This window comes from Pantherophis guttatus, chromosome 6 (genome assembly GCF_059756535.1).
Source record: "Pantherophis guttatus breed Tessera chromosome 6, ASM5975653v1, whole genome shotgun sequence".
Classification (NCBI taxonomy): domain Eukaryota; kingdom Metazoa; phylum Chordata; class Lepidosauria; order Squamata; family Colubridae; genus Pantherophis; species Pantherophis guttatus.
In genome coordinates, this window is record NC_142068.1 from 41,657,538 (window position 1) to 41,685,537 (window position 28,000).

Below are 28,000 nucleotides of genomic sequence, written 5' to 3' on the forward strand. Positions count from 1 at the left end.
CTCAAAGACGGAATGAAAAAGTTTTTTTCTGAGTGGAATCAAAATGCCAGTTGATCAGATTAATGAGGCTAAAGGAGATTTATCATTACAAGGTTGCAGAGTTGCAAACTTTACTGGTTCTCACAGTCGCATCCGAACAGTCTTCTTCTGAAGATTCACCACCCGAGTCTCCAAACTGCCCAGGATTCTGCATTACAAAGTAATAGAAGCAATTCAAATTATTTATTCGCATTTCAGATATACAATATTTTTATTTGGCAGTAAAGTGGTTCCCTTCCATGCAAGCTAAAAATATACACAAGCCACTGATGAAAATCAAGATTTATTTTCCCCTTCCCCCATTATCTACCTGCTTTCTATTCAACAATGCTATAAAAACCCAATCCTCTGATCATCTGGAAAAGCTTTCTGAATGCTGCAAATGACTGCAAGGAATGGGGAAAGTTATTTCTATGAACTTTCTAAAGTTAGTTTATTTTAGGATCTAAGCCAAGACATTATAAATCATTTAAGAAGCATGTAGGTGATCAAGCAAAATTATTTAATTAAACACAGAGAAACGGGGGTATTCCAGTTGTTGCTGAATTCTATCTCCCATAAGCCATAGCAGGTATGCTCAAGGGTGACAGGTGATACAAATTTCATTTCAAGAACATATATAGGATCACACGTAGGTCACCCATGCATTAATTGGTTAACAGACCTGGTTACAGAACAACTAAATAATGTGTAATATTCCTAAACAAAAGAGAGATAGTGTTTCTAACCTCATAACCATGATCCTCTGGACACAATTTGCCAAGTGACATCTGTGTTTTCACCCTGCGTACAGCACTCTCTTTATCTGAAAGTCCATCAGACTGAGTAGATATCTCAATGGGGATTTCTGGAGTTTGTGACAGCATGTCATCGAACTTCTCAGCCAAACAAACTTCCCGTCTATTAGCCAGCTCATCCAGACTGTTGGAATGGTCACTGGTATTGCCCTCTTCCCCATCAGAGACAGACAGGTTCTCGGAACTAAAGGTTGAATAGGACTGGCAACTACTGATGCAACGATGTGGCCTGCAAATCCATTGACATTTTAGTCAGTTTTGATTCAAATGCTGCAGACAACTGATTTTATGCACTGTATATGCAAATTAAATAACAAGTAAAAGGCCAAATTTGACACTCTTAAAATATATATTATATATCATTTCACAACTATTATGCATAAAAATGTAATTAATGTTCCTCTTTGTGAAGAATACATATTTCCAATGTGTATCCATCAAAGGCACAAAAACAATGTATCATGTAACATGTTTTATTTTCTTACAAATTAATAGCCTTTGCTTTTTTGGTCCGTTTTTCCCAAATAGTGTCCACTACCTAAGAATCAATGTATTCACTATCTTGACAGAGAAAACTGTCTTGGGTGATAGACTCAAATTAATCACATAACTCACTATGTTTTCCATTATCATTATTACATACCATGCATATATGCATTTTGATATAGACAAATCTTATTCATAACCTGCTCTAAACTTTATATCCAGATTGGTACTTAGATGACAATTTTCATCTAGTGTATTTTCCTTTCTGTTGCAGAAACCTGGATACATTTATATTCATAATCTCCTAAATTTATTTTTCTTTCCCAAAATTAATTTCTCTTCTTTCTCCAAATTTTGTCACATCCAGCTCTATACTTCCATCAAGAGAAAAAAAAACATTAACAGCAGACAGTGTAATTCTCAGTCTGTTAAAGTTTTGAATGCATACCCTACAGGACTCTCAACATTACCAGATTATAACAGTTAATGTTAAAGAAAGCAATAACTATCGAATGGGTGGCTGGAGAATAACCACCAAATTTATCTTTAATTTCTCTGAGGATATCAATCTCACCAGATCCAGATTGCATAGAATGAGCATGCTCCAGGTGTCTTCCCTGAAATACTGCCATCTAGTGGGATGTAGGAAGTATGCCTTTTAAATGGCTGTTCCTGCTAAGGAATATACTCCCCCCAGCAATCTGGCAGGCCCCCACATTCTTAGCCATATGGAAGGCCATTAAAGCCTGGCTCTTTATCCATTGGAAGAGTAGTGGACCTACAGAAAGTTTTTGGGGTTCCTTGGGAGGTGGAGTTGGTTTTTTTAGTCTTTATGTTTTTTTTATAGTTTTATTGCTATGAGCTGTCCAGAGTTGGATGGCCATAAAATCTATTAAAATGATAAAAAAAATATACTAATCAAATTACACTTTCTGGAGTGTGGCCAGATACATGCAACTCAAAGGCCAATGTTGGTCCTTGGCCTGGAAAAACTATACATATGTATGTAAGTTATCTATTTTACTATAGTATCCAAAACATTTTGAAACTGAAATATTTTGAGCCTGAATTTCTGCATATTTCTAGTTTGGAACTGGTTGTTCCAAACATCAGGTTCAAAGCAGACCTCTTTCAAGTTCTAACAATGTTTCTAACTTGAAATGACTGAAGTTGCAAAGAGATTATTTTAGGTAATGAACATTTTGAATTTGAGCCATTGTGTACAACTCCATTTTGTACTCTTGTATCTGTCAGGCTCCTCCCAAATAAACTAAAATTGTGATAATGAAATTCACTAAAATGTAGGAGACATCTTGCAAATACTTAACAAGATAGAGTGAAAAAAATAGGAGAACTTCAAGTTACAGAACAAAAGCTATGAAATAGATACAAGAAGAATTTTTATGGATAAGTGCCAGGCTGAAAAAAAACAGCCTGGCAAAGTCCTATATACTAATCCATAAACATTCCTTATTTTTCTTGTCTCTCTTGTTATTTTTATTCTACTCTGAGAATGTCTGTAAACTGATAAGTATATCTGGAATATGAATACTTATATATAAATTTGGTCCCCAAAAAGGATCAAAGTAGTTCTTTCCAAGCGGTACCATGTTTCCCCGAAAATAAGACCTTGTCTTATATTTTTTTGAACCCTGAATAAGTGCTTGGCCTTATTGCCATGTGCTCAAAAGCCTGATTGGGTTTATTATCAGGGGATGTCTTATTTTGGGGGGGAAAGGATATCTTTTCTTAGAGTTGCTTATACACGTACATATTGGTAGATATGGTAGAAAGATCTTTCCCAATGATTTCATCTGAAGATTTTATTCATAGTGAATGAGTTTGCACATATATTAACTGTAATTTTTATTTTCATGTCTGTCCATTTGCCACTAATCATATTCCAGTGCTTATCAGAGAAATCAGTGCGGTCCTGTGATATGCAACAGTGATGTGCAACAGTTTGTTGCTAAAAGAAGCAAGTGGTGTTGTATCTGCCTCTTACTTGCCACACATCTTAGGTCCGATACAATATAAACATTTATCCTATATACTGTATTTTTGGGAGTATAAGATGCACCGGAGTATAAGACGTACCTACCTTTTTTGGTTGTTGTTTTTTAAAAAAAGTTTTTTGTTTTTTTTTTAGACAAACACACATACAAACATACAATGTATTTTCTTTGAACAGAGTATTTGGCTGGTTCACAAATTTAAACAGTGTTTAGTCATTTCAAATAAATTTACAATTTCTATATTTCCTTTTTGCCATATTTATTCATCTATTTTTTTAAAAAAACCAATTACCCTTCATTCTCATCTCTAATCTTAATCAAATTCAATTTTTCCCTTCTATTCTATATTATACTCCTTCCCATTGTCATCTATTTTTATATCCATCCTCACATTGGTTAATTATTTAATATTACAATTGTTTAATACAAATTCAACATTTTTATATAAATCAGTTATATAACTATCTTTTTTGTCTATTAATCAATATGAACATGAATATTCCAATTATTTCCATGCAATCCAATTTCTTACAAATCAATTAATTATATTTACCAATAATAATAAACCAAATAATTTCCCCTACATATTCCTCCAAACCACAACTTAACCATTTCTTCTTTCAACACAATATACAATTAATAGTATCTCAATTATTACAATTCCCTAGTTAAATAGAGCTTTTTTTCTTTTGTGTTTTAAAATCTTGAACTCTCCTCTTTTGCCCTAAATTTCCCATTGTTTATACACCTACCTTTTTTGGTGAGGAAAAAGAAAAAGAAATCTCTTTCTGCCTCATTTTGCCCCATTGCAACAAAGAGCCTGCTTTACTTTCAGTTTCGTTTTTCAGCATAGCTAGGGGGAAAAAAATCTGCTCCAGCACTCTGCAGCAAGCAGCAGAGCCCTGCGCAAAACAGCTGAGACCAAAACAGCTGAGAGTCGGGAGGCTGATCTAATCAACTTGTGCTAATGACCTATGCTGAAGCTGAAAGAGCTATTTTTTCTTGCTGTTTGCTTGCAAGCAGGTAACTGCTGCGAGGCACAGGCCAAAGGGTGCGGGCCAGTGGGTGGGCAGGGCTACATTAGGTATATAAGACACACCTAAATTTTCACCCCCTTTTGGGGGGTAAAAAGGTGCGTCTTATACTCCGAAAAATACTTTGTTTCTAGAATAGAGATGGAGAAGTAACTCTTTGGATGAAAAACTTAGCTAACAATGTCAGACTCAAAAGTGTTCTTTATGTGGAAATGAAATTACGGTAAATCATATGAAGATTCCTTAAATGAACTGCTATTAAATAATTAGTAAAATAGTCAGACTGGGTTTTCTACCTCTGTCTCCGTGGAAATTCCACTTCACTATCTACTTCTCCTTCTTCTTCTTCTGAAGAATCATCACCACTCTGGTAGGGCAACAAAAGGAATTGTTATTTGCCAAATAATTACAAATATGGGGATTCCAATTAAAAAGTAACCTTATAAATGTACAATTTTCAGGAAGAAAAATCTTTAAATTTCATTCTATTCAGCACAAACTATAAAACCTTGAAACAGTATAATTAAGCAAACAGCATGAACGAGAAAACAGAAGACAGGTAAACAAGGTTATTCTTTCAAGAAAATTCTGAAGGCCTCACCTTCGGAATGGATCGAGTTTTACCCAGCAGTCCTGGAGTGCTTGCAAGATGAGAGGAGCCAAGAGGAGACACTGACCTGTGGCTGCTGAATTCACCTTCTTTATTCTTTGCAGGAAACTCCGAATTTCCATACACTGAATCATACAATGGTCCTTCAGGCTGTTCTAGCCCTGGATCAAGTGACTGTTGTTGATTTGCATCATTTGCTCCCAGTCTGCATTGCGGACAGAGATTGTATGTATCTGTTTGACAGCATTCCCAATAATCAGCTTTATTCTCTCCATCTTTCTTTACCTCCAGATTTCTCCTTGAATCGGCTTCCATAGCAGCAGAGATAAGATCAGGGCTAGAGCCAGACATCCTCCGTTGGGCATGATTACTAAGAGGGCTGCGTAGGGCAGCAGCAGGACCAAAGTATCGTAAGTTGTTAGCACAACTGGCTATATCTTGTCCATGTATATTAAGTCGAAGGTGATGATGGTGAGTTGGCTGGCCCAAGTCATCCTGTGCTGGCTGATTTTTCAAGACTCCGGTAAACTCATTGTAACTGCCTTTGCTATTTCCTCGCCGGTGGCGTGGTTTGCTGCGGTAACGTCCTTTGCTACTAACTGTTGTCATTTTGGGGCTCCCTGAGAGAGGAGAGCCACTCGGGGCCACTTCAGTGTTGGATATGCCATCAGATTTCAGCAAGTCAGGTCTGGAAAAGATTGCAAAATCATTTAAATTATAGGTGGTCTTGCTTTTCAACCATTCATTCAAAGTCATTCGGAGTTATAATGGCGCTAAACAAGGAGAATTATCACAAATGAGAGCAAATATACATGTCCCAGGATAATGTTGCAGGATCCAATCTGGGCTGGTCACTGGGTCACCACTAAGCATTGTCATGCTTAACAATTTACAGTGATTTGCTTAATAAATGCAGCCAGAATTGATATCATAAGTCGGATAGAGTCATGTGATTTTTTTCACTTTATAATTGCATCACTTGGTAACAGAGTTACGTAAATTACACTGGTAACTCTGTTACCAACTGATGCAATTATAAAGTGAAAAAAAATGCTAATTGCAGCTGTTAATTGAGGACTACCAGCAATATATTCAGTTTTCTTCCTAATGATCTATGCGGGGAAATGTTGAAATTTGCATCAGGAATGCAAAAACCACTAGTTACAACTTGCATCAGATATCAGATAGGATGGAATCTGCATCATGACATTGCCCCATGGGTGTCATCATTTTAATGCAATTTTAACTGGCTAAGGAGGCCTGTGGCTTTAGTATTATTGCCGGTGACTCTACTTACCAGTATATGTTTAGAATAAAGAAAACCAAGTTGCACATATTTAATTAAAAATAAAATTATGGATATTATGTAGGAAAGTGCACAATATGAATAGTGTAGAACTATTTGGGATGCAACCAAAGATAGATTTTTGTTTTTGGAATGATGTCCATCCAACACTGAGTTGGTTGGCTCCAACCATACAACCTTTAGAAAAGCAATTAAGGCCTGGCTCTTTCCCCAAGCAGTTGGTTTAGGATAAGTAGAAATCCGAACTGATGAGATACAGTGTATTTTAGCCTTGATTGCCATTTAATTATTTTAATTTGCTTTAGTGGTGCATGTTATTTTTCTTTTCTTTTTTCTTTTGCATTTTTATTTATTTATATACCATCCAGAGTCATGTGGCTTGCGCTGAGCATCCATATAAGAGTTTTAATTAAATAAATAAAGTTTATTTTCTCAATTTATAACATATCTTATTATCCAAGCTTCAAAACACCCTAATCTGAGGGTGCACACCAGAACAACTAGACACCAGAACAGTTTTTTCCCGAACGCCATCACTCTGCTAAACAAATAATTCCCTCAATGCTGTCAAACTATTTACTAAGTCTGCACAACTATTAATCTTCTCATCTTCCCCATCACCCATCTCCTCCCACTTATGACTGTATGACTGTAACCTTGTTGCTGGTATCCTTACGATTTATATTGATAATGTTTCCTGATTGCTTATTTGTATGAGTATCATTAAGTGTTGTACCTTATAGTTCTTGATGAACATATCTTTTCTTTTATGTACACTGAGAGTATATGCACCAAGACAAATTCCTTGTGTGTCCAATCACACTTGGCCAATAAAAATTCTATTCTATTCTAATCATTTTATCTGGTTATTTGAACATATCCATTTGTGACTATTAAGTTCTTTTCAAAGCAATTAGACAGCAAACTACATTTATATTCATATATTACTATCTAATTTATTGCACATACATCAGCATTTCAGTGATCAGAAATTGGTATTCAAAAGAATTCAGGAAATCATTATGAAAAGTGTCCCTCCCCCTTGAATATACTATAGTTATTTGCCTCACCGTTTAGTCTGCCCCCCAGATTTGTGGGAGAGTCCCCTTCTCTTCATTAATTTTTCCATTGCATTAGCATGGATTATTGGTCTGACAGGGTGACGCTTATAAGTTCCAGGATACTTTTTTTCCACAGCTTGTTCCCGTCTATATGTAACATTTAAAAAAAAAAGTCTTAATCATCTCTTAATCAAAGGTTTCAAATCAAAGGCATCAAGCAAAATTGTCAGAAATTCCACATATCCAATAACCCAGCAGAACTATCATTTTCTTCAAATAAATACACCTTTATTCACAACTTTGATCAGGACAATAAAGTGCTTAGTTTGGTTAAAAAACAGAATTCTTATAAAAACAAAACATGGATGGATATACGTACTTGAGGAGCTCTTTTTCGCGAACTTCCAACTGTAACATGATGGCACTGAGTTCCATGTACAGATTATTGGCTCTTTCAAGTTTTCTTTCATAATGTTCACGAATGTCCAAGGCATGCCTAAGAAGAAAAAAAAAAAAAGAGCTGACAGCCTCAGCTGCACAATCCTATAATCAACAACATATACTTAGGCAGCATCATTCTCAAACATGTTAAGTGTAACTTTTAAAACATACAAAAGTTATGAAAACATTTGAATGCTGTCAGAACAAAAACATGGTTTATTTAGAAATAGATAATAGCACTTGGTCTCTTTGTCAAAACACAAGAATTCAGGTCCTCCTAGTAAAAACAATTAGCCTATGATTCAAAACCGATAAAAACTCAGTATTGACAAGGACAGAGTAAACTAACCTTTCCTAATCTGTCAGCCATTGGGATTACAGCACCCAGAAATTAGGAAAGTATAATCTCAACAGATCTGGTAGAGACTGAATTGAAAAGGGTAGATTAGACACTTTAGGAAGGGTGTAGTTATCAACAGACAGTTGCCATGATAATTAAATGCATCTCCCAGGTTCTGAAGTTATGTATTTGAATGGCTGGCACATCTGGGAAAGGTATACTAAGGTAAATGGATTCTTAATCTAATCACTTTAACCTCTTAAATAAATACAGACCTGAGTTCTTCTCTTCTACGACGAATAAGTTCTTCATCTAACCGATGTATACAAGTTCCTTCACTTTTAATCTTTTCAAAGTGCTTCTTTACTTCTTCTCTCCATTCAGCCTATTCAAGCAATTTTACATTTAGATGGTTATACTTCATAACTCAGAGCTTTGGTAATTACAAGAAGAAAAATTATATTGCATTAACATATGAGAAAGAAAGCTGAGGTACACTCAACTTGTTTCTCAGCCTTGAGTTACTTATACAAAATAATACAGGTGGGGGGGGATCAAATAAATAAAATATGAACAAGGCACAAAAAGTATGCATATTACAAAGAAAAAAGGCAAGGGGTTTTTAATACCTCTCTGAAAACATTATAAGAAGGGATCTCTTCTTATAATGTGAAAGAAAGAAAAAAAGCACTACTTTGTCCACAATTAACTTGTGGAATTTACAGATTAATATTATTAGCATTAGACATATGAGGGATACTAACATGGACCTAGAAAATAGATCTGTTATGCACTGTTAGTTTTGAATAATCAATTATACATTTAAGATAGAAGCAGCAAATCTCCAAATACCACCAGTTGCAAGACATCAGTAATAGGAGAGAGGTATATATATATTTGTCTCCTGCTTATGAGCACCTCAGAGGCACCAAGTTGGCTACAATGAGAGACAAAACACTGAATTAAAATGGGCTTTGGCCTGATCCAGCAGTCTTTTCTAAAGTTCTTATGACAAGCTGTCAAACTGAATTTGTTGCTTTCAATAGTTATTGAATTACCTGAGACTTAAAATAAGTCTCCTGAGGGGTAGCCAAAACATCAGCAGATGCTATGTCAAGGTGCATAAGTGTCTGTCGAAAAGAAGGCCGATTCCGTGGCTTGCTTTGCCTGCCAAATGAAAGAAAACAAAAGGGATACCATCCAGTAAACTAACCTTAGCCTAAATTGGTTTTTTTTTCTTTGAAGGTTAACTTACAAAAGAATATTATTCTAATAACCCAAAAAGGATGAATTTTAACTAAATAATATACTGTACTAAAATAACTAAATAATAAATTTGCTGCTTTTCTCACTGCATATAGTCTTTTTTATGAATAGACTTTTTAATAGTCTTTTTTATGATTCTTTCTTCCTTTTAACACTCTATAGTCTGTATCTCCTTTATTCTTTTACCATTTTTATGTTTTCTATGCCACAATAATACCTCAATATTCATAGTATTCCTACTTCATTACTAATTTTTACTTCAAGCTACATAAATGCACACTTTAGACCTGGACATCACTGAATGGACAGCAACAGAATACAACATGTTGTATATTGGAAAAGTCAGTTGAAGTAATATTTCCAACAGTAATGTGTGGTTTTGGAAACAAGACACACAGGAGAGAGGAAGAAAATAGATTTTATTGAAAAATGGTTTTAGAGGTGGGAAATTATCACAGACTGCAAAAATAAATCAGTCTTGGATAAAATGAAAACTGACCACAATAGTTCCTTCAAACAATGATCTTCAAGCAGAAACTCACATTAGGCATGCAAATGAACAAATGATGGACTAGGGAAAAAAACTGTACTTCGCAAAAGTGAAGAGAACAGAAGGGATAGACAATGGATAAGATGAATAGAAAAGATCAAGGAGATTTTTAAAAGAGCTATGAATTGTGATTAGAGATAGCTTAAGATAGCAACCAATTGTACATACAGGTATTGGGTCTGATTCAATGACACTTATCTAATTGTTGACTACAGATCCAAAAGAAATCACAGAAATTAATCAAAGAAATCCATAAATTGAAATAAATTATATTTACTATCTCATTACACATGGCAATTTATAATGCATTCATATAATACTCATTCTTTAAACTTCTTTTTTATCAAACCAACAAATGATTTAAGATCTTATTGTTGTAATTTATAAAAATAAATAAGATCATATGGTTAATAATCCATTTTACTTCCAATTTTCAATTTCTATCCATATTAAGGTACAATACAAGGAAGTCCAATAACAATTATATACGATTTTACCATGTTTGCTTCATAAGAATCTTGAATCCATCTGGACAAGTGGAGGGTACAGGAAGATGCAAACTATTACTACCTACACCCCAGATGATGGCTGAAGAGTCTACATCTTTGTATGGAATTTCTCCAGTGAGAAGTTCCCACAAAACGACTCCAAATGACCTAATAAAAATAGGGGGAAACAATATTAAAATCAGGAAAATTACTGAAATTTAATTTATGGTCAATAACCAACAAAGTAGACGCAAATATTCTTTTTCAGAATTTCAAAATTAGACTTTCTTTGTTTTGCCTTTTGCCTTTTTCAAAAGTACCTTGGGACAACCATGACCTGGATGACTGAGAAGCTCCATAAACCAGCAAAGTAGTTACAACACTGGAACAACATATAACAGCAGACTCAAATTTAAATTAATTTGAATTAATTTGAATTATATTAAAATTTACAGGTATAAAAATAAATTGTTAAGACAAATGTTAGATCTCTTACAGCAGAATTAGTTTGCAGAAAGCACAGTGCAGAAAAATATTTATCAAAAAGAAAATTTAATAAAAAATAAAATCTGCAGCGACCACAAAACATGGAAACAGAAAGTTTTTAATAGAAACACTGAAATAGGTGAGCAGTTAGAATAGTATTACTTGCCATATATCTACTTTTTCAGAAACAGGTTCATTACGAATCACTTCTGGGGCCATCCAAGCAACTGTTCCTGCAAAGGACATTTTTGTACTCTTATCGCTGAGTTCTTTAGAAGTACCAAAATCAGAAATTTTCATCGTATCATTGTGGGTAACTAATACACTGAAAAGAATAAAATACACAGGAAATCACATGAGAGATTCATAGTAATTCCACCCTTATTTCAATTTCAATTTCTTTTATCTCCTCATATTATATAAACTCTGTCTACTCACTTGGGTGACTTGAGATCTCTGTGGATAATTTTATGGAGATGTAAATAATTCATTCCGCTAGCAATTCCAGTAGACCAGTCTACAAGCAAACGAGGTGTTACCTTTCTACCTGCTCGCAACACTTCATACAATTGTCCATGTGCACAGTATTCCATTATTATACAGTAGCAGGGTGCCTGTGTGCAAACACCCCTAGGACAAAAAAGAACAATAGATGTTTTAAAAAATCAAAATCAAAGCAATGGGGAATTAAGAAAGAAACTAGTAAAGAGAAGTTTCTGATTCACATTTTTACAGAATAATCAAGAGTACTTCCTAAGAAACCACTATTGCTTAGTTATTTGCCATTTGATCAAATAAGACCTAGTATAGGCAGAAAATTAAACAGTAAACAATACATGATTTCCCTAGAGAAGATTACATACATCCTTGAAGTGCATCAAATTGTACTGACAGCAATGACATTTTGATGAAGTGAAGATAGAAAGAAAAAATATAAATTCATTATAATGAAAGATCCAAAGATTTCCCCAAAACACATTTACCCTGTTTTCCCCAAAATAAGACATCCCCTGATAATAAGCCCAATAGGGCTTTTGACCGCATATGCTAAAATAAACCACCCCCCAGAAAATAAGCCCTCCCTGAAAATATTTAAACGCAGAGCTGGAAATCAGGTAAGACGGCAAGAGGAGCCCCATCTTGCTCCATGCACCCCGAAAATAATAAGACCTCCCCGAAAATAAGGCCAAGCACTTATTTTGGGGTTCGAAAAAATATAAGACAGGGTCTTATTTTCGGGGAAACACGGTATTATTGTTCCTGGCTAGAAGTGTGCAAAATATTTCAAAAGTTGAAATGGATTATATCAAGATCAGAACAACTAAGAATTGTTTGAGCAACATCAGAACATTTCTGATAAAGTTTGAATGTCAAGGTTTTAAGGTTGGGACATTTTCATTTCAAAAAGCTTTCTGCATTTCTATTCATGATTAACAGTCTTTTAGTGACTATTATTTATACAGTGGGGAAGCAACTATAATATTTCTCTAAAAGATTTTATTATTCTTGTTCTTTTCACCAATAATAATTATTGTTTTTAATTGAAAGAACTCATGCATATGCTATTACAAACTACTTTGTTACTACATCAAAAAATCCACTTACAACAAAAGTAGTAATTCTATTGTATTACCAGATAACACTTTTTTCCATTAAGAAATAAAATTCAAAGGATAAAGGAAACTTCAGTATTGTACTCTGAATGGCTTTAATCCAGCTATGAAGATTTACAGCATCAGTTTGAAAAGGTAACCCTAGAGTCAGAATAATCCATGTACAACCTACTTAAAAGCAATGATGTTTGGATGTTTCAGTTTCCTCAGGTGTTTGATATCAGTTTCACTCTGCTCTCTCACTTTCTTGATGGCCACTTCCTCTGTTCGAAATTTGCCTAAGAAAACAGCTCCTTGTGCTCCACTGCCCAACCACTGCAGCTCAGATATCTCTTCAAAAGGAACCTCCCATGTATCTGATAATAAACAAGCAGTTATTATAATTGCAACTAACTGCCTAATGACAAACAACAAAATAATAGCTCATCTAGCATCTTGGCAGTTTGCAGGCTTTTTAAGAACATGCAAAATATATACATCTTCAAAAGATTTTACTTCCTACGTAACAATAAATGTATAGTTGAATTCTAAAATGTGAATATTTGTTTGTTTTAACTCCATAGAATAGATCTGGAGAGTTTTTATGCCCCTCTTAATTGTGTAATTGAATTGGTCTTTAAGCCCTGCAAATGAATGAATGAATGAATTAATTAATTAATTAATCCATCAGCAGCAAGGTTCATTAGATAAAAATCAAGAGAGTCTCTTCTTTCCCCAAACCACAAAGCTTGAATTAAAAGACTGTCCTAATTAGTAAAAGAGAAGTCAATTGTGACTAAAATCCAGTTAAATCTTCAATATGTATTTTTTATTTTTATGGGGGGGGGGGTTAGTTAGAACAATGGGGTACAATTTATAGTTTAGTTTTTGTGACATGGACTTTTATTTGGAGAAAGGCATAGAAGACCCAGTTGTTTAATGAGGATGGGCAGTGAATTACAGTGAAAACTTGATTTCTAATTTACCTTTGATTCTGAGGGAGAGGGGATTATAAAGGCCTCAAGCAGCTGGCTCCAGGAAATAGTTTCCTTTCATTTCAAAGCTATGATTACTATTCCAACTGTGCATTAAGCTTTTTAAAATAAATACAGAAAGAGTAAAGATACTTTATGTTCCATTAATCTATTTATTTTATCTTAACTAAATTAAAAGATGCTTTGATTTAAGAGAAGCTTATATGATATGATGTATTATTACATTATTACTTATCTCAGCAATAACAAAAATGTAAAAGCTAGGGGAGTCTATTATTTGAATGGAGTGATTCTTAACAATTATTAGCACTCTGAGACCAAAGAAGACAAACCAATACTGAATAACTAGATTAAAACAAAATGTATCAGAGGTGAAAATATCTGCCATTCTTGGAAACGTTCTAAACATAAAATGTATATGATAAAATTACATATAAACATAAAATGACACATACTTCTTTTCATAATTCTGAGTTTTAAGGTGTCTGCAAATTAGTAAAACTCTAGAGAACACAATCCTTTTGCCATGAAGCTTTTGGAAGGAGCAGGGGTGGAGGAATAATAAAAGATAGTTTTATTTGCAGAGTTTACCTTGTTGTTGTAGTTTGTAGTCAGTAGAATAGGCTTTCCCTATAATATTCCATACTGGCTTTAAACAGCCAAAAAGTCCTTCAAGAAAGCCACCATTTCCGCTTCCTGTTCTGTTAAATTGTATTTTGATGTCTTCTGTTCCATGGTTGTTCTGTCCACTTATATTGTTATCATTGCTCTGATGAACAGTAGTTTCTAAATCATCTTGTTCAGTTAACTGGAGCACACTATTTTCAAATTGGTCCCTGGAATCTTCACTCACACTGGTTAATACTGTTGTGGGCACTGGGCTATTTATATTGTCTGATGCATTGTTGTGAGGTAACCCCCTTTCTCTTCCCTCTTCTATGACTTCAGATGAAGGATGGTCACCAGAGGGTATACATTCCCCATGCATCCCACTGAAACTTTTATCTTCATTGAGACCCTTATTAATAATCGTTGTAGAGGAAGACCAACTCAGGAGCTCCTGAGAACTGGTCATTGTATTGTGGGTATGCATGTGTATGGAGCAAATAGTCATATATACTGTTTTAGAATAAATGAATGTTCATCCTTAGTGCAGAAAGTGGCCACAGCACCTGTAACAAAACCAAGGAACAGATTACAAGAATCATACAATCAGGGAGCACAACTGGTGAAGACATTGCAAGCTGAACTTCCTCCAAGGAGCAAGGATGGGACTGTAGCCTCTTATGAATCTGGCTATCATCCTTCAATATGGGCATCCTATAAAATGGGAACTCAGAAGCAAGGCAGCACAGTGTAAGTAACCAGTGTAAGAAATAACTTTGTGATACAGTGAAGTACTAAAGACTATAATTAGAACATGCATCTTTTGGATTGCCTACAGATTTAAGAATTAAAATTAAGGGTTTTTTAATAAGCAATTATTTTATTTATTTACTAACTTGCTTGGCTTTCTATTACACTTCAACCCATTCAATTATCAGTAGGTTAGAAAATGAACTAAAACTATGCTAACTTAGTTTTTTTATGATCACTGCCAATATTTTAAAAGAGGCATCTGGCTAGTGTACCATTTAAGTATGATGGGGCATGTTTCATATAATCTTCCCAGGAAGATAAGGGTCTGCCCTTACATAATTTAGAATAATGTTAAAGACTTTATCTGATTTCATGATGAAGTCATTTTGCCATTTTATATTCTTATGTTTATTCTTTGCCTATTTTGTTTTTGTGATTCCTAAGATGATTCCTGATTTATGATTTTGACTTCCAAATGTATCATGGATTTTAATTAATTGTCAATATTATAGAAACCATTGAGAGTCCTTGGATTGTGGTAGGTAATAAATAGTTTAATAAATACCGTAAATAATAATGATTGATTACCTTAGTTTGATTCAACTTAAAGGATTTAAGCTTCGAAACTAATTCAAATTTCAAAAGTATCCCCTTTATAATTAGCTGCACTATTATTATAGCTGAAGAAGCAAGTTTTAACCTAAAATTAACATTTAACGTTAAAATATTTTTCATCAAAACCATAAATTTAAATTAATTTTATGACAACTAACATTTGGGATAGCATTTCACATTAGTTCCTCACAGCAGATTATGCTGAGTAGGTGCATATTAACCAACTGGAGTGGAAGAAAGAAACGGTAATAATAGCAGGTGCTCAGAAGAACATGCCTCAGCTTGAAGAAAAGCTAATTTCTCCAAAAACTGCAAACAATCAGTTTTTATATTGTTGCCTTCTGTTCTAGATACAGTATTGAAAAGACAGTCTTACTAATATTTCCAATTAGAGCAATAAATGCAGGAAAATACTTAAGGACAAAGAGCAGCTAGAATTATTCCCTTTAAAGCAGTCATCTGACATTGCTTCTTCCATTTCTATATAGTATTTATACATTTCTATACAGTATCTATACAGTACTTTGGAGCATATTCTTCAAAGGCTGCCAATGGACGGCCCCTTCTTTTCAGGGATTGTTCACAATGGATTTTTACTGACCTCAGTAGTTCCTACTGCAAGCAATTCCCAGAAGGGGCACCACATACTGACCATCAATAAATAAAAACAGATTGGAATTATATATGAAGTACAGTGCTAGAGCCTATGAAAACAGCGGGAATCTACAACATATTGAGATTTAGAAATCATTTTTTTAAGCTAATGGTATAATGCAAAATATCTGCTGTTAAAAAGAGCTGCTTGCATATGAATGAACAAATCTAGCCATTAACCAAAATAGTTAAAAATCAGTTTGTTTATAAAAATGAAATCTTAAGAAATAAATGTGTAATTGAGAGATAAAACGGGTAGCATGCTTTTTCCCTCCATCCAAAACATACTGTTAAAACTGTAAATAATGTTAGATTTTAAACTGTATTAAAAGGATTCTGAAGCCATTTCACCAGACAATCAGATTACATTTTCACAAAGGAAAGGGGGGGGGGGGAGGTCGCCTGCTGTTATGAAATCAATTGCAGTTATTTCTCTTGATATTCTTGTGATACTCTGCATGTCAACTAATTATTAAAATTCATTCTGTTCTGTTTTAGAAATGGATAAAGATCTCTGCATAATGTGCCAAATTGCAAATTCAATATGTCTATAATAGCTCCACAGAGAAGTAAAATACAGGCTGCTGCCCAATACAAAAATATTCTCAGCTTTAATATGTCTTCCAACATTTTTTCTATTGTACCGGCAGACAAATCTATCCCATCTTTTGAAATGAACGATTAAAACATAATATTGGTCCTTCTGCACACACAGACCTTGAAGCAAGACAAATTTTTACCAATATACTTACAATGACAGGAACATTATACAACTATGCTCCATCTCCTCATTTTATGGAGAGTTGGCAAAAGACAAACCTGCTCAATAAAAGACAGAAAGGAAATTCCACCCACACAATCCTGCAACCCCACTGCAAACATAGAAGCTACTAACGTCACAGATTCATGAATGGATGCCTACGAGGCTGTTTTAGGTCTCCGAACAAACCCTGCGGTGGTGTGTGCCCTGGAAGGGGAGGGAAACAGAGGAGCAGCCAATCAAAGGCAGGCAACTATAGCTTGCCTTTCTTCAGAGGAACCTCATCACAGAATGGACAGTCATCACCAATCAAACCCAGGCAACAGAGTCTCAAAGGGTTATCAAATAAACCCTGCCAGCTGGAAGGGGTGCAGAGCAAATAGAAACAGATGACAACATAAACAATTCTAAGGTACAAAGGCGAGTATTAGAACAACATATAGAAAGCATAGAATTGTTGTTACAAAGCTGCAAAACGGAAAAGCTCTATACCTCCACTATATAATGAGCATAAAAAATAACTTTCTTAAATAGGCTTTGTTCACCACCTAATGTATATTTTGTTCATCATTAACATCTGTGTGTGTGTGTGTGTGTATGTGTGTGAATATATCATTATATTTATTTATCAGGAACACTCATTTTGTTTTAAAATTGCATATACAGCCCATGAAACATAGTTAATAATTTAAAAATATGTATAGATTAGGTGTTTATATAAAAGCATCTTTTTGTTCTTGCACGACCCAGCCTTCTAATTTAATGTCTAGTCCAGATAAAGATAGAAAAAAACTATTGTTTTTTCAATGCCAGTTCCTCCAAAACCACAAATAGCATTTGAAAACTTCATTATAGTTTTTACATCTGATGTGTATGTCTGGGTCTCTGTGAATGTGAATTTTCATATTCTTCTATGACAAAGAAAAAACCCTCCATGTTGCATTAAGTATAGCATAGTTTTGTATGAAATTAGTATTCAGAATTTAAATAGTAACATGCATATTATAATATATATGTATTTATACAACCAATCCTTAATTTAATATTGCGTGCCCCTACACAGCAGGAAAAAAATATCAAAAAAGCAGTGGGAAAGAAGAGGAAAGTTACAAACATATTTCATTAATGAGGGTGAATTGCCCTATTAGATTTTTATTTGAAGCATTCACTGCTTTTCAGAAATATACCAATACCACTCCTTCTTATTTTAGATCTGCTTGAGTGCCTCCATTTTCACTTAGTTAGACTTAAGAAGCACATACATTAAATAAACGAATGAAAGAGGGCCACAAGTATTTAACAAGTTTTAATACCAAGCATGGCAAATTTTAATATACAAAATGCTGTTTAGACTAATTGTCCTGCAATCTTCTGCAGGTTTATGAAGGAAATTTTTGCTTATAACTTGGATGAAGTGATGTACTTGATTATATCCTGATTTTGTTTCAGAAAGCCTATCTTTACATGACACTCATGCCAGAAATGTCTTAGATTGATTCCCCAAACAAGAACTTAACCACAGTTTCAACTGGGAAACCATGACCATCCTAGCCACATCCAAAAACACTGGAGAATTCTGGCACTGTGACAAATTGGCTATCAATAGACACATAGGAATAAACAACATCTACATACTGTGCAAAAGAGATAATCAAGAAACAAAAGGGGAACCAAAAAAAGAAACACTTCTCCACCAGTAATCAACACCCATTTAAGCATAGATGAACACCAAGATTAACATCAGACTAACAATCAAGAAATAAACAATATCCCAATCAAGGAACTGCCAAACAAGCTAACAGTAAACAGCCCAACCAAAGAACCTCCAAGACCACTTCCACCAACACTGACAGGGCAAGCCACAAGAATATAAATTGAGAGCAAACTCCACTCAACTACTAGAACAATATCTGAGGTGCCATGTCCTTTATCAGCAGGCCAATTGGTCTGAATTGTTGCCTCTTCCAGAATTTGCCTATAACAGCTATGATACATTCCTCCATGGAATTTATAGCTACCAGACATCTTGCTTCCAGAACTCCACTTCCTTTCCTCATCCCTGTCAGTTCCTTTAAAGGAACAATTAGATTTGGTCAAAGTTGCAAATAAGCATGCCACAGATGCACAAAAGCAAGAAGACCTCTGTGGGAGATTTGGTGTGGCTTTCCACTATGTTTTGTCTGTTCCTGGAGAAAGATGAAATGGAATGTATTCTGGATTCTAAACATAGAGCAAAATTTATGAGTATGTCATTCACTGGAATTCTCTGATTTCTCAAATCAGAGAAAAAGAGCGAAACGGCAATAGATGTCCATACTCCACATATGGTATTCCACTTCCTTATGAAATTCTTGCACAATACTTGCCTCTGTTAATTGCAGTTACTATCAACAAACAATGAGCTCTAGAATGGAGACACTTTAAAAAAGAGGCTAGGCTCTCTGGTGTTGGGGGAGGGCGGGAGAAAGGGAGGAACTTTCCAGCTCCATCTGAGTCTACTCTGCCAGATTTATACATTGACTTTATTAAGATGCCAGGCCCATTTGCAAGTGAGAGAAACAGGAGGAAGTCTATAGCCATTGAGATTAATTTTAACTGCAGAGGTATTATAAGAGTTTATAGTTATCCTTGAGGAAGGAAGGAATGAGCCACTAAGGAAAGCAGCAAAGTACGTATATCTGAGAAAGTCACTCAAAATAACCCCACCTTGATTTTGTTTACCATATGATGGAATAGAAAGTGGCCAGCCTTGTAAGATTCTGTTACCTTACAACAATAAACTGTCTTTTCGTTTCTTGACCGTGCCTACTTCAAAGGGCTGGCATTAAGCTATACATAAATTGTGAAAAATAGAGCAAATAAATTGATTTGTATAATTTGACCAAAGTTTTCTAAAGTTAGGGATGTGGATTAAGAAATTTTAAGACTTATAGATCCTCACAGATAGTAAGTATATGTGGTAACACAAACAAACAGGGTCAGGAACAAATGAGTGCAGAATGAAGTATACTGAATACAAAAATAAATGATTAGAACAAAATAAGTATATTATGGCATTGTGCTCTTTCAGAGAGAATAAATGAGGACCAAATTGCCGAACAAATTTATGAAGGAAGAGTGAAACAATCAAGATGAAAGGATAGATTGGAAAAGCTGACGTTTGATTAAATAAATGAGATCCCCAAGAAGATAGAGGTGAGAAGTTTAAAGGAAAAAAGAGAATATATTACTGTGTCTATGTTGTTAGAAAGTGTGGCTTCCGGGGATAGAAGCACATGGAAATGTATAGAAACCAGATTTAGTAGAATTTCATTTTCTTTTATCTCCTGCCTTTAATATATATATATATATATATATATATTTGCTTACTATTTCTTACTTTCTCTCTGCATAGTATTTATAAACCTGAAAGGGAAGAGCAAGACAAATATGTATACAAAAACAATTTATTAGAAATACAACTGCTTATGAATAGTACTTTATAAAGCAGCAGTTAAACATGTAAGAAACATATGAAATATATCAGCATAGAAGTTTGGACACACATTGGTATGTCAATTTTATCTGAACTGGTTAAAAAAACCAACTGGTAATCTAGAGCTATTGATATTAAAAATGTCTGTAACACCCTTTCCCTTACTCAGAAGAATGAGAAAATCCACTTGTTCATTTCTCAGGGAAAATCATTATCTTTATTCATCACTGTACTTGGTTCATTTTCTAGAAAAATTCATATACCAGTATAAGATAACAGTCAAGTGAATTGGAGACTTTTTTTTTTTAATCGTTATTTGTTGTCAGGCTATTTCTGTTCCACTGGTTACCTTTAATTAATAAACTTTGTCCCATGAGGACTCACTTGTCTGATTTTTCTATACAATTTATCTGATTTCAAAAGCCTTGGGGATTTTTTGTCCAATTCAGATTTATTATTTTAACTGCTGGCTGATAAGCCTTATTTAAGGGTACAAAGGTTGAGTTCAACACACAGGAAATCAAAGAACACTAGGGAAGCCAAGAAATTATGCTCTATATGTTATTTCCTTATGTATGAGTCTCTGGCAAGTCATCAGATTTTCTTACTATCAATCTTCTGTCCTTCTCTTTGTTTTCTAAGGACAAGTATTATACCCTTTTTCCCCCAAAATAAGACATCCCCTGAAAATAAGCCCAATCAGGCTTTTGAGCGCATGGCAATAAGGGCTTATTTCAGGGTTCAAAAAAATATAAGACAGGGTCTTATTTTTGGGGAAACACGGTAATAGATTACCAACTGCAGCAAAAGAATTTTACAACCAACACTATACAACAACCTCAGTCTTTCAAGCTACTTTGGTCAATGGAAGGTCTTCAAGATTGACTTGTAATATTTTAGAATGATAAAATATCAATCTAATCCCATGTGTGATTTTTTTTAAAATGCCCCTATGACAAAAAACAAAAACACAAAGGGAAAATCAAAATAAAATGAAAAGGGGAAATGCACTATATTGGTTATTTTGGACAATGGGGTTATTAAGAGTTTCTAGGCAATATCTAGAAATACTTTGAACACTTGTAATAATTGTATTCAAAGAAAACTGTTTTTGAAAGCTAAATTCACTCCAATTGGCACAGCTCAGTTTAGTTGGTTAACTTACTATAGTTTGGTTCATCCAATCTTGTTTCAAACGCACTTCTAAATTTTGTAAATACTTTTATATCCAACTTATTTTATGTATTTTATCCTTGATTACAACTAGATCTTTCACTATATAAATATATTTTATTATATTAACATTCCTTAAGGAAACAGTTATTGTTCATCACAATGAATCAATATGCCCCCATTTTTATTTAAAATTTTATTTAAAATTTTCCATACTGATACTTTTTTGACATAAATAAGAAAGCCAAATATACAGTATTTAAAAGAAATTCTTAATCTGAATAAATCAAAGAGAATTCCTATTCTAATTTGGTCTGAGCTGACTGTGGAGGGGTGCCATAAGTTTTCAATAATTTTATAATTAGTTATTGTTTTGTGGTACTGATTCAATCATACTCTCTAGATAATGGTTTTGCAGTTCTCTGCCCAACGTCTTTCAGGACTGAAAAACTGCCAAATAAATAAAATGAAGTTACACATACTATATTAATAAGTCAACTTAAGTTATTTTCTTAATATAAGGAAGCCTTGATTAGCAAGACATTTAATCACATAAAGTAAATTCCGATGAGATTCTTTTAATAACTTGTACAAATAGTCTTCAATTAACAACAGTTCATTTAGTGACCGTAGAAAATTACAATGGCACTGAAAAAAGTGACTTATGACCATTTTTCACATTTATGACCGTTGTGGTATCCCTATGGCCAAGTGACCAAAATTCAGACACTTGGCAACTGACTCATATTTATGACTGTTGAGTGTCCTGGGATCATATAACCATCTTTTGCAACCTTCTGACAGCAAAGACAATGGGGAAGCCAGATTCACTTAACAATTGTGTTACTAACTTAACAATTGCAGTGATTCAGTTAACAAGTGTGGCAAAAAAGGTCATAAAATAGGGCAAAATTCACTTTAAAATGTGTCACTTAGCAACAGAAATTTTGGGTTCAATTGTGGTCATAAGTCGAGGACTACCTATACATTTAATCTTCAAAATATGTTTTATGTCTCTAGAATATTACAGAGAGTAAAAAAGTAATCACTTACCATTCTCAAATTGTGAATTCCAATACAAAGGCAACAATTTATGACTCATTTTATTGCATTCCTGCTGAGTGCATCTGCCTGCCACTCCCTCCCAAAATGTGGATTTGGGCAAACTAGAAGGCAATTTCAAAAAGTTAAATGTATGTAGTTAGCCAAATATATTACCATGTAACATTGTCAGAGTTTGTTTTATTTATTTATAATTTACATATATTATTGTTATGACACATTTCTGTGCCACAGTGTTATATTATATATATCTACATCTGTACCTCCAAGGTCATTCTATTGGGACTTGGTTTTCTTGTTGAAGAGTGACAATGTGATCTGAGAGATCACAATAATAGTCAGATCACACCCTGGTCACTTTGAGATTCTCTTGCGCTCCCCCCACAAATGGAGACTGCACTCATTTAATTGGCCCACACCTGATGACTAATGGATCCAACTGGATTTCTAAGAAATTTGGAAGAAATATCTTCCAATTTGCTACATGGTCCTGCAGAATGCCATCCATTGATAGGGTCACCCTCTCCTTAGAAAGGAGGGTCTAGAGGTCCATCTACAGGGCCGTGCAGAGGAATTCTCCAGGCATCTGGAGGATAAAATCACTTGGATTTGTTCCAGTTGGATATCAACTGTGGTGCAAGTTCTGTAGAGATGCCCAGAGAGCAGAACTATCTAGTTATCTGGGAACAGTTTAATTTTGTTGGACCTAAGGAAGTGGACAGAGTTTAATGGAATGCAAATGCTATCACCTTTAGATACATGCTCCTCCTCGCTGGTTAAGGCTGCTCAGGAGATATCATGTGGTGGGTCTGAGCAATGGGAAATTTATTCTTGTTGTAGGTGTTACCAGCTTGTTTTTTTTCCTATTCAAGAACCCATCGCTAGAGCCTACCATTCTGGACAATTTTTGTCCAATTTGCCACCTCTCCTTTTGGGGAAAGGTGGCTGAGAAGATGGTGCCATTGCAACTCCAGAGGATCCTGAAGGAAATGGATTCTCTGGGTCCGTTTTCAGTCAGGTTTTAGGCCCGGATATGAGACCAAAATGGTATTGGATGATCTCTGATGGGAGTGGGATGGTTATGGTGCATACATCTTGCTCTTCCTGATCTCTCAGCAGCTTTTGATACCATTGGCCATGGTATCCTTTGGGGGCCACTTAGAAAATTAGGGGGGGGGACAGTCCCAATCAGTATTAAAAGGAAGTGAGAAGTCCAACTTACAACTCCTGCTTTGAGGAACATCACAGGTCCTGGGGTTTTCTTCATTCCTTTTTAATATCTACCTGAAACATCTAGGTGAGATCATCTGTCACCAACGGATGAGGTATCACCAGTTTCTCTTTATATATATCTGTCCCAGGTGAAATGTGTGAGTGGGCATTCTTTTGCAGTGCCTGGAGGCTGTGGAAGCCTGGATAGGGAACACTTCAGCTGACCCCTGGTAAGACAAAGTGGCTCTGGGTGGACCCCTCTATATTCAGGAGTTTATCATCTTGGTCTTGGATGGTGTGTAACTTGGGGGACATCTTGGACTCACAGCTCTTGCTCAAAAAGCAAACGGCAGCCATGGCTAGGAAGGCCTTTGCTCAACTCCATGTTATGTGCCAGGTCACCCTTCCCTCAATAGGAAGGCTCTTCCCTTGGTCACTCATGCCCTGGTCATCTCCTATTTGGATTACTGCAACATGCTATCCTTGAACAGAATCTGGAACTTCAGCTGGTACAAAATTTGGAGCTGTATTTGGTGCTCAAGGAAGGGCACCTGTAACACCTCTGCTCTGCAAACTGCATTGGGTTCCAGTTTATTTCCGGGTCCAATTCGAGTTGTTGGTTATGACCTATAAAGCCCTACATGCATGGGGCTAAACTACTTACAGAACTGGCTTCATCTCATTACGTTGGTCCATCCCACCCAGTCAGATAGGGAAGGTATGTTGCAGATCCTGTCAGTTAAAGAACTCTGACTGGCGGGGTCTAGGAAGAAAGCCTTCTCTGCTGTTGGCACCACCCTATGGAATATACTTCCGCTGGAGGTAAGGCAGGCCCCCAACCCTCCCCCCAAAGGGTTAAAACATGGCTCTGTGACCCTTCATGGGGTAGAGCACAGTTGTGGGGTTAGTTGGTGTCATGAGAGCCCTTCTTTTGCCTTTGTCAAATGATTTTAACAGAGTCTAATTATTCTTGCCTCAACTTTTAAAAAAATTAAAATTTCTAATTTTAAAATTTTAACTGTTTAATGCACCATCACACAGCACCCTTAAATAAGTTTAATGCACCCTCACACAGCATTAGTCAAAGCATTTCTAGGTTTGGCACTTTAAGAAAATGGTGTAGATTGCTCTACGTGTGCATTGAAGGTGCCTAACTGCTGGCCTCCAAAGATATTCCAGACTGGATCGCTTCACCAAATCCTGCAAGTAATCTTAAATTCATTGAGCTTAAAATTACTTCAACCAGTACTAGTGGAGATGGAAAATTTGACAAAGCAAATTGGGTGACCAAACCAAAGCAAATCCATTAACATAGGCATACTATTTACTGTATGTATACTGTACTTACTACCTGTACTGTGCAATATGTGATTCTGGGTTTCTTTAATAAATATGTACCGGTATTTTATCTGTAGAATAGAATAGAATAGAATAGAATAGAATAGAATAGAATAGAATAGAATAGAATAGAATAGAACAGAACAGAACAGAACAGAACAGAACAGAACAGAACAGAACAGAATAGAATTTTTTATTGGCCAAGTGTGATTGGACACACAACGAATTTGTCTTGGTGCATATTCTATCAATGTACATAAAAGAAAAGATACGTTCATCAAGAATAATAAGGTACAACACTTAATGATAGTCATAGGGTACAAATAAGCAATCAGGAAACAGTATCAATATAAATCGTAAGGATAGAAGCAACAAAGTTACAGTCATACAGTCATAAGTGGAAGGAGATGGGTGGTGGGAATGATGAGAAGATTAATAGTATGTGTATAAGGTTAATAGTAAAAATATTGGTCGTTTGCAGGGAAACAGAAGCTCACGGAAGAAACACCACAGAGATCTGACCTGGGGGAACGGCGCACATGCCAACAGAGAGGGCTCTGTGTGCCACTTCAGGCACATGTGCCATAGGTTCGCCATCTCAGTACTATGTTATTCGTGGGTCAATGGATGTGCTTATGGGATTTTTTCATAGGATATATTTTTCCTGAGTGTACTTTTCTGACCACTATTATTTGTTTTCTACAATAACTATTTTTGTTATACTTTATGAAGACAATATTTAAGTTTGGAAGTCATGACTCAGTAAAGAAAGTCAAGTCATGAACTACTGGCAAGAGAATAAGGAATTGGGAAAAGAAGCAAGAAACTGTAATTTAGCTGAATGCTTTCTTTAACAGCTTATGCAGCACACTTCTCCAATTTAGGAAAAGACTTAAACTAAGAATAAATCAAGATTTCAGGTTCAGCTGTAAACAATATAACCATTATATATATTGACAAAAAATCATTTTCTTACTTGGTTGAGAACTTTAAACAAAACAGAATTTCTAGCTTAGTGTTGTGTGTTAATTATTTTAGATCTTCTGAACAGAAGATCTAAAATAATTATATAACAGAAAATATAGCATATAAATAATATATTCTTCCCTTTTGCCAAGGCATAAGGAATATATTTGTTAGCATTTAAAATTGTATAAATTAATTCAAGACAAAGGTTTCCTTTAAAAGTATAATAGATGAGTTCAGGATCAGAACTAATTAGAAAGGCATTCTCATTTTATAATGTTACTTCTGTTTTGCAAGGCATACTGGAAAAAGTGTTACAAAGTGTTCCAGAGATGAGGTACAATCTATAGGCACTATTTGAAAGTTTTTAGTTATCACTTATTTGGGTAGTCATTATATTTGCATCACTTCCAAAATACAGTGTCAGTGGACTATACAAATGCTTGATAGAACTTTTTGTGCCTTCCTATGATATTAAAAATGCTAGCTTCCCTTTTACAGTAGTACTCCATTTCAGACATAACCATGTTCTTTATCTAGTTTAGGTATTCACGCACAATAGAAAAAAAAAAACCCAGGCAGTGAAAAAATGCACAATACCATAAGTAATCTCATTACTTATAATCAATTCATTTATTTTTGCCCCAGGTTTCATGTCAAACATAGACAAAATCCTGGATTTCTTTAACATAGGTCTTGTTAGAACTGTGAGAATACAGCTAATGTGGGCTAATTCATATACAAAGATCAAATCATGTTCTATTACAACAAAACTATTAATCAACAAAGTTTCTTACTCCTACATGCCCATGTTTTATCTTACTTTTGCCTTGGAGGAATGTGTGTTATAAAGCTATTACTGCTAGGGAGTAGTGCTATTATTCCTTCACATCCCAGTTTTGTAGAACAAGGATGTTTAAATGGAGTTATCACTAGCATGTATTTTATTCAGCTGATAAAACAACCTTCTGCATATTTACCTAGGAATTAGCCCCACTGAACTTTTTCTAGGTTGGATCTATTTTATTTATTAGAATTTGTCAAACAAAAACGAGAACAAGAATAAAAGAAAAAAAAATACAATGACAGGGACGATAGGCACGTTAGTGGACTTATGCACGCCCCCTCTACTGACCACTTAAGTATGAAGTAAGGTCTACAGAAATCAATTTGTGACTGAAACTGTGAAAATTTGTACCTGAGACAACTGGATCAGGTAGAGCATTCCAGACTTAGTAGAACCTATCACTCCACAGTTTGAACTACACCGTCCCAAAAAAAGGGGTTAAGATAGTTATGCTACAGAGTAACATAGTGTGGGATGTGCCCGGTTTTATAACATTTTTATTCTCAAGTATCATCACCCCTCTACCTCCCGCCCCATCAGTAGAAGACGGGCATGACCCCTTTCCAATAAAGATTCCTAACTGTGCAAACAAAAACTAATGTTGCAAACATGCTTTAGTTTCTGCCTGATCAATAATGGACACAGGTGATGTGCGCCTCTGATGGTGCGAATCTGCAGAGCCGGTGCTGCAATGACTACGGCGATCCTGCCCCTACCACGTAGCCAGGTATCCATGTCAAAGGTGAAAACACTCCTTTGGCCAACAAGACACAGCAAAGCTAAAAAAAAAAAAACCAAAAGAAAAAACAGCGCAGGTAGCCCTGAATATCCCGAAGTGCCACCCGATGCCCACGCGAACGGAAGCCGCCGAGCCTCGGCCATAACAAGAGAGACGCGCGTTCCCGAAGGGCTCATTACGCGGCGCCCGTTACTTACCGCCTGAACGCCGTCTTAAATCGGCCACCGTCGGCCATTGGTCCTCCTCCCACCTGCCGGGCCGTCAATATTGCGTCACTTCCGGCATCACCTGACA

General features: G+C 35.3%; 1 protein-coding gene and 1 long non-coding RNA gene across 6 annotated transcripts; one reads left to right on the forward strand and one right to left on the reverse strand.

Moving 5' to 3' along the window:
* Positions 1–62: 62 nt before the first annotated feature.
* On the reverse strand, positions 63–27,986 carry MAP3K13 (mitogen-activated protein kinase kinase kinase 13). Of its 5 annotated transcripts, none has more exons than XR_015728460.1 (15): positions 27,904–27,986; positions 22,596–22,708; positions 14,098–14,678; positions 12,705–12,888; positions 11,358–11,549; positions 11,086–11,244; positions 10,443–10,601; positions 9,188–9,296; positions 8,405–8,514; positions 7,728–7,844; positions 7,358–7,495; positions 5,049–5,669; positions 4,668–4,738; positions 768–1,065; positions 63–187 (listed from the first exon to the last, which is right to left on the reverse strand). XR_015728460.1 is itself a non-coding variant. In XM_060683031.2 (15 exons), the coding sequence occupies exons 3-15, from the start codon at positions 14,618–14,620 to the stop codon at positions 86–88; spliced, it is 2,859 nt and encodes a 952-aa protein (XP_060539014.1). In that variant the 5' UTR covers positions 14,621–14,678; positions 22,596–22,708; positions 27,904–27,986; the 3' UTR covers positions 63–85. The 5 variants fall into 5 exon arrangements, 4 of the variants coding, with proteins under 4 accessions (XP_060539014.1, XP_060539015.1, XP_034295538.1 ...); XM_060683031.2 differs by having other exon boundaries at positions 4,973–5,669; XM_060683032.2 differs by lacking the exon at positions 22,596–22,708 and having other exon boundaries at positions 4,973–5,669.
* LOC117678499 (uncharacterized) lies at positions 14,510–16,749 on the forward strand. The gene is made up of 2 exons (XR_004595046.3): positions 14,510–14,862; positions 16,633–16,749. It is a non-coding gene; the product is annotated as an uncharacterized LOC117678499 (long non-coding RNA).
* Positions 27,987–28,000: the final 14 nt, after the last annotated feature.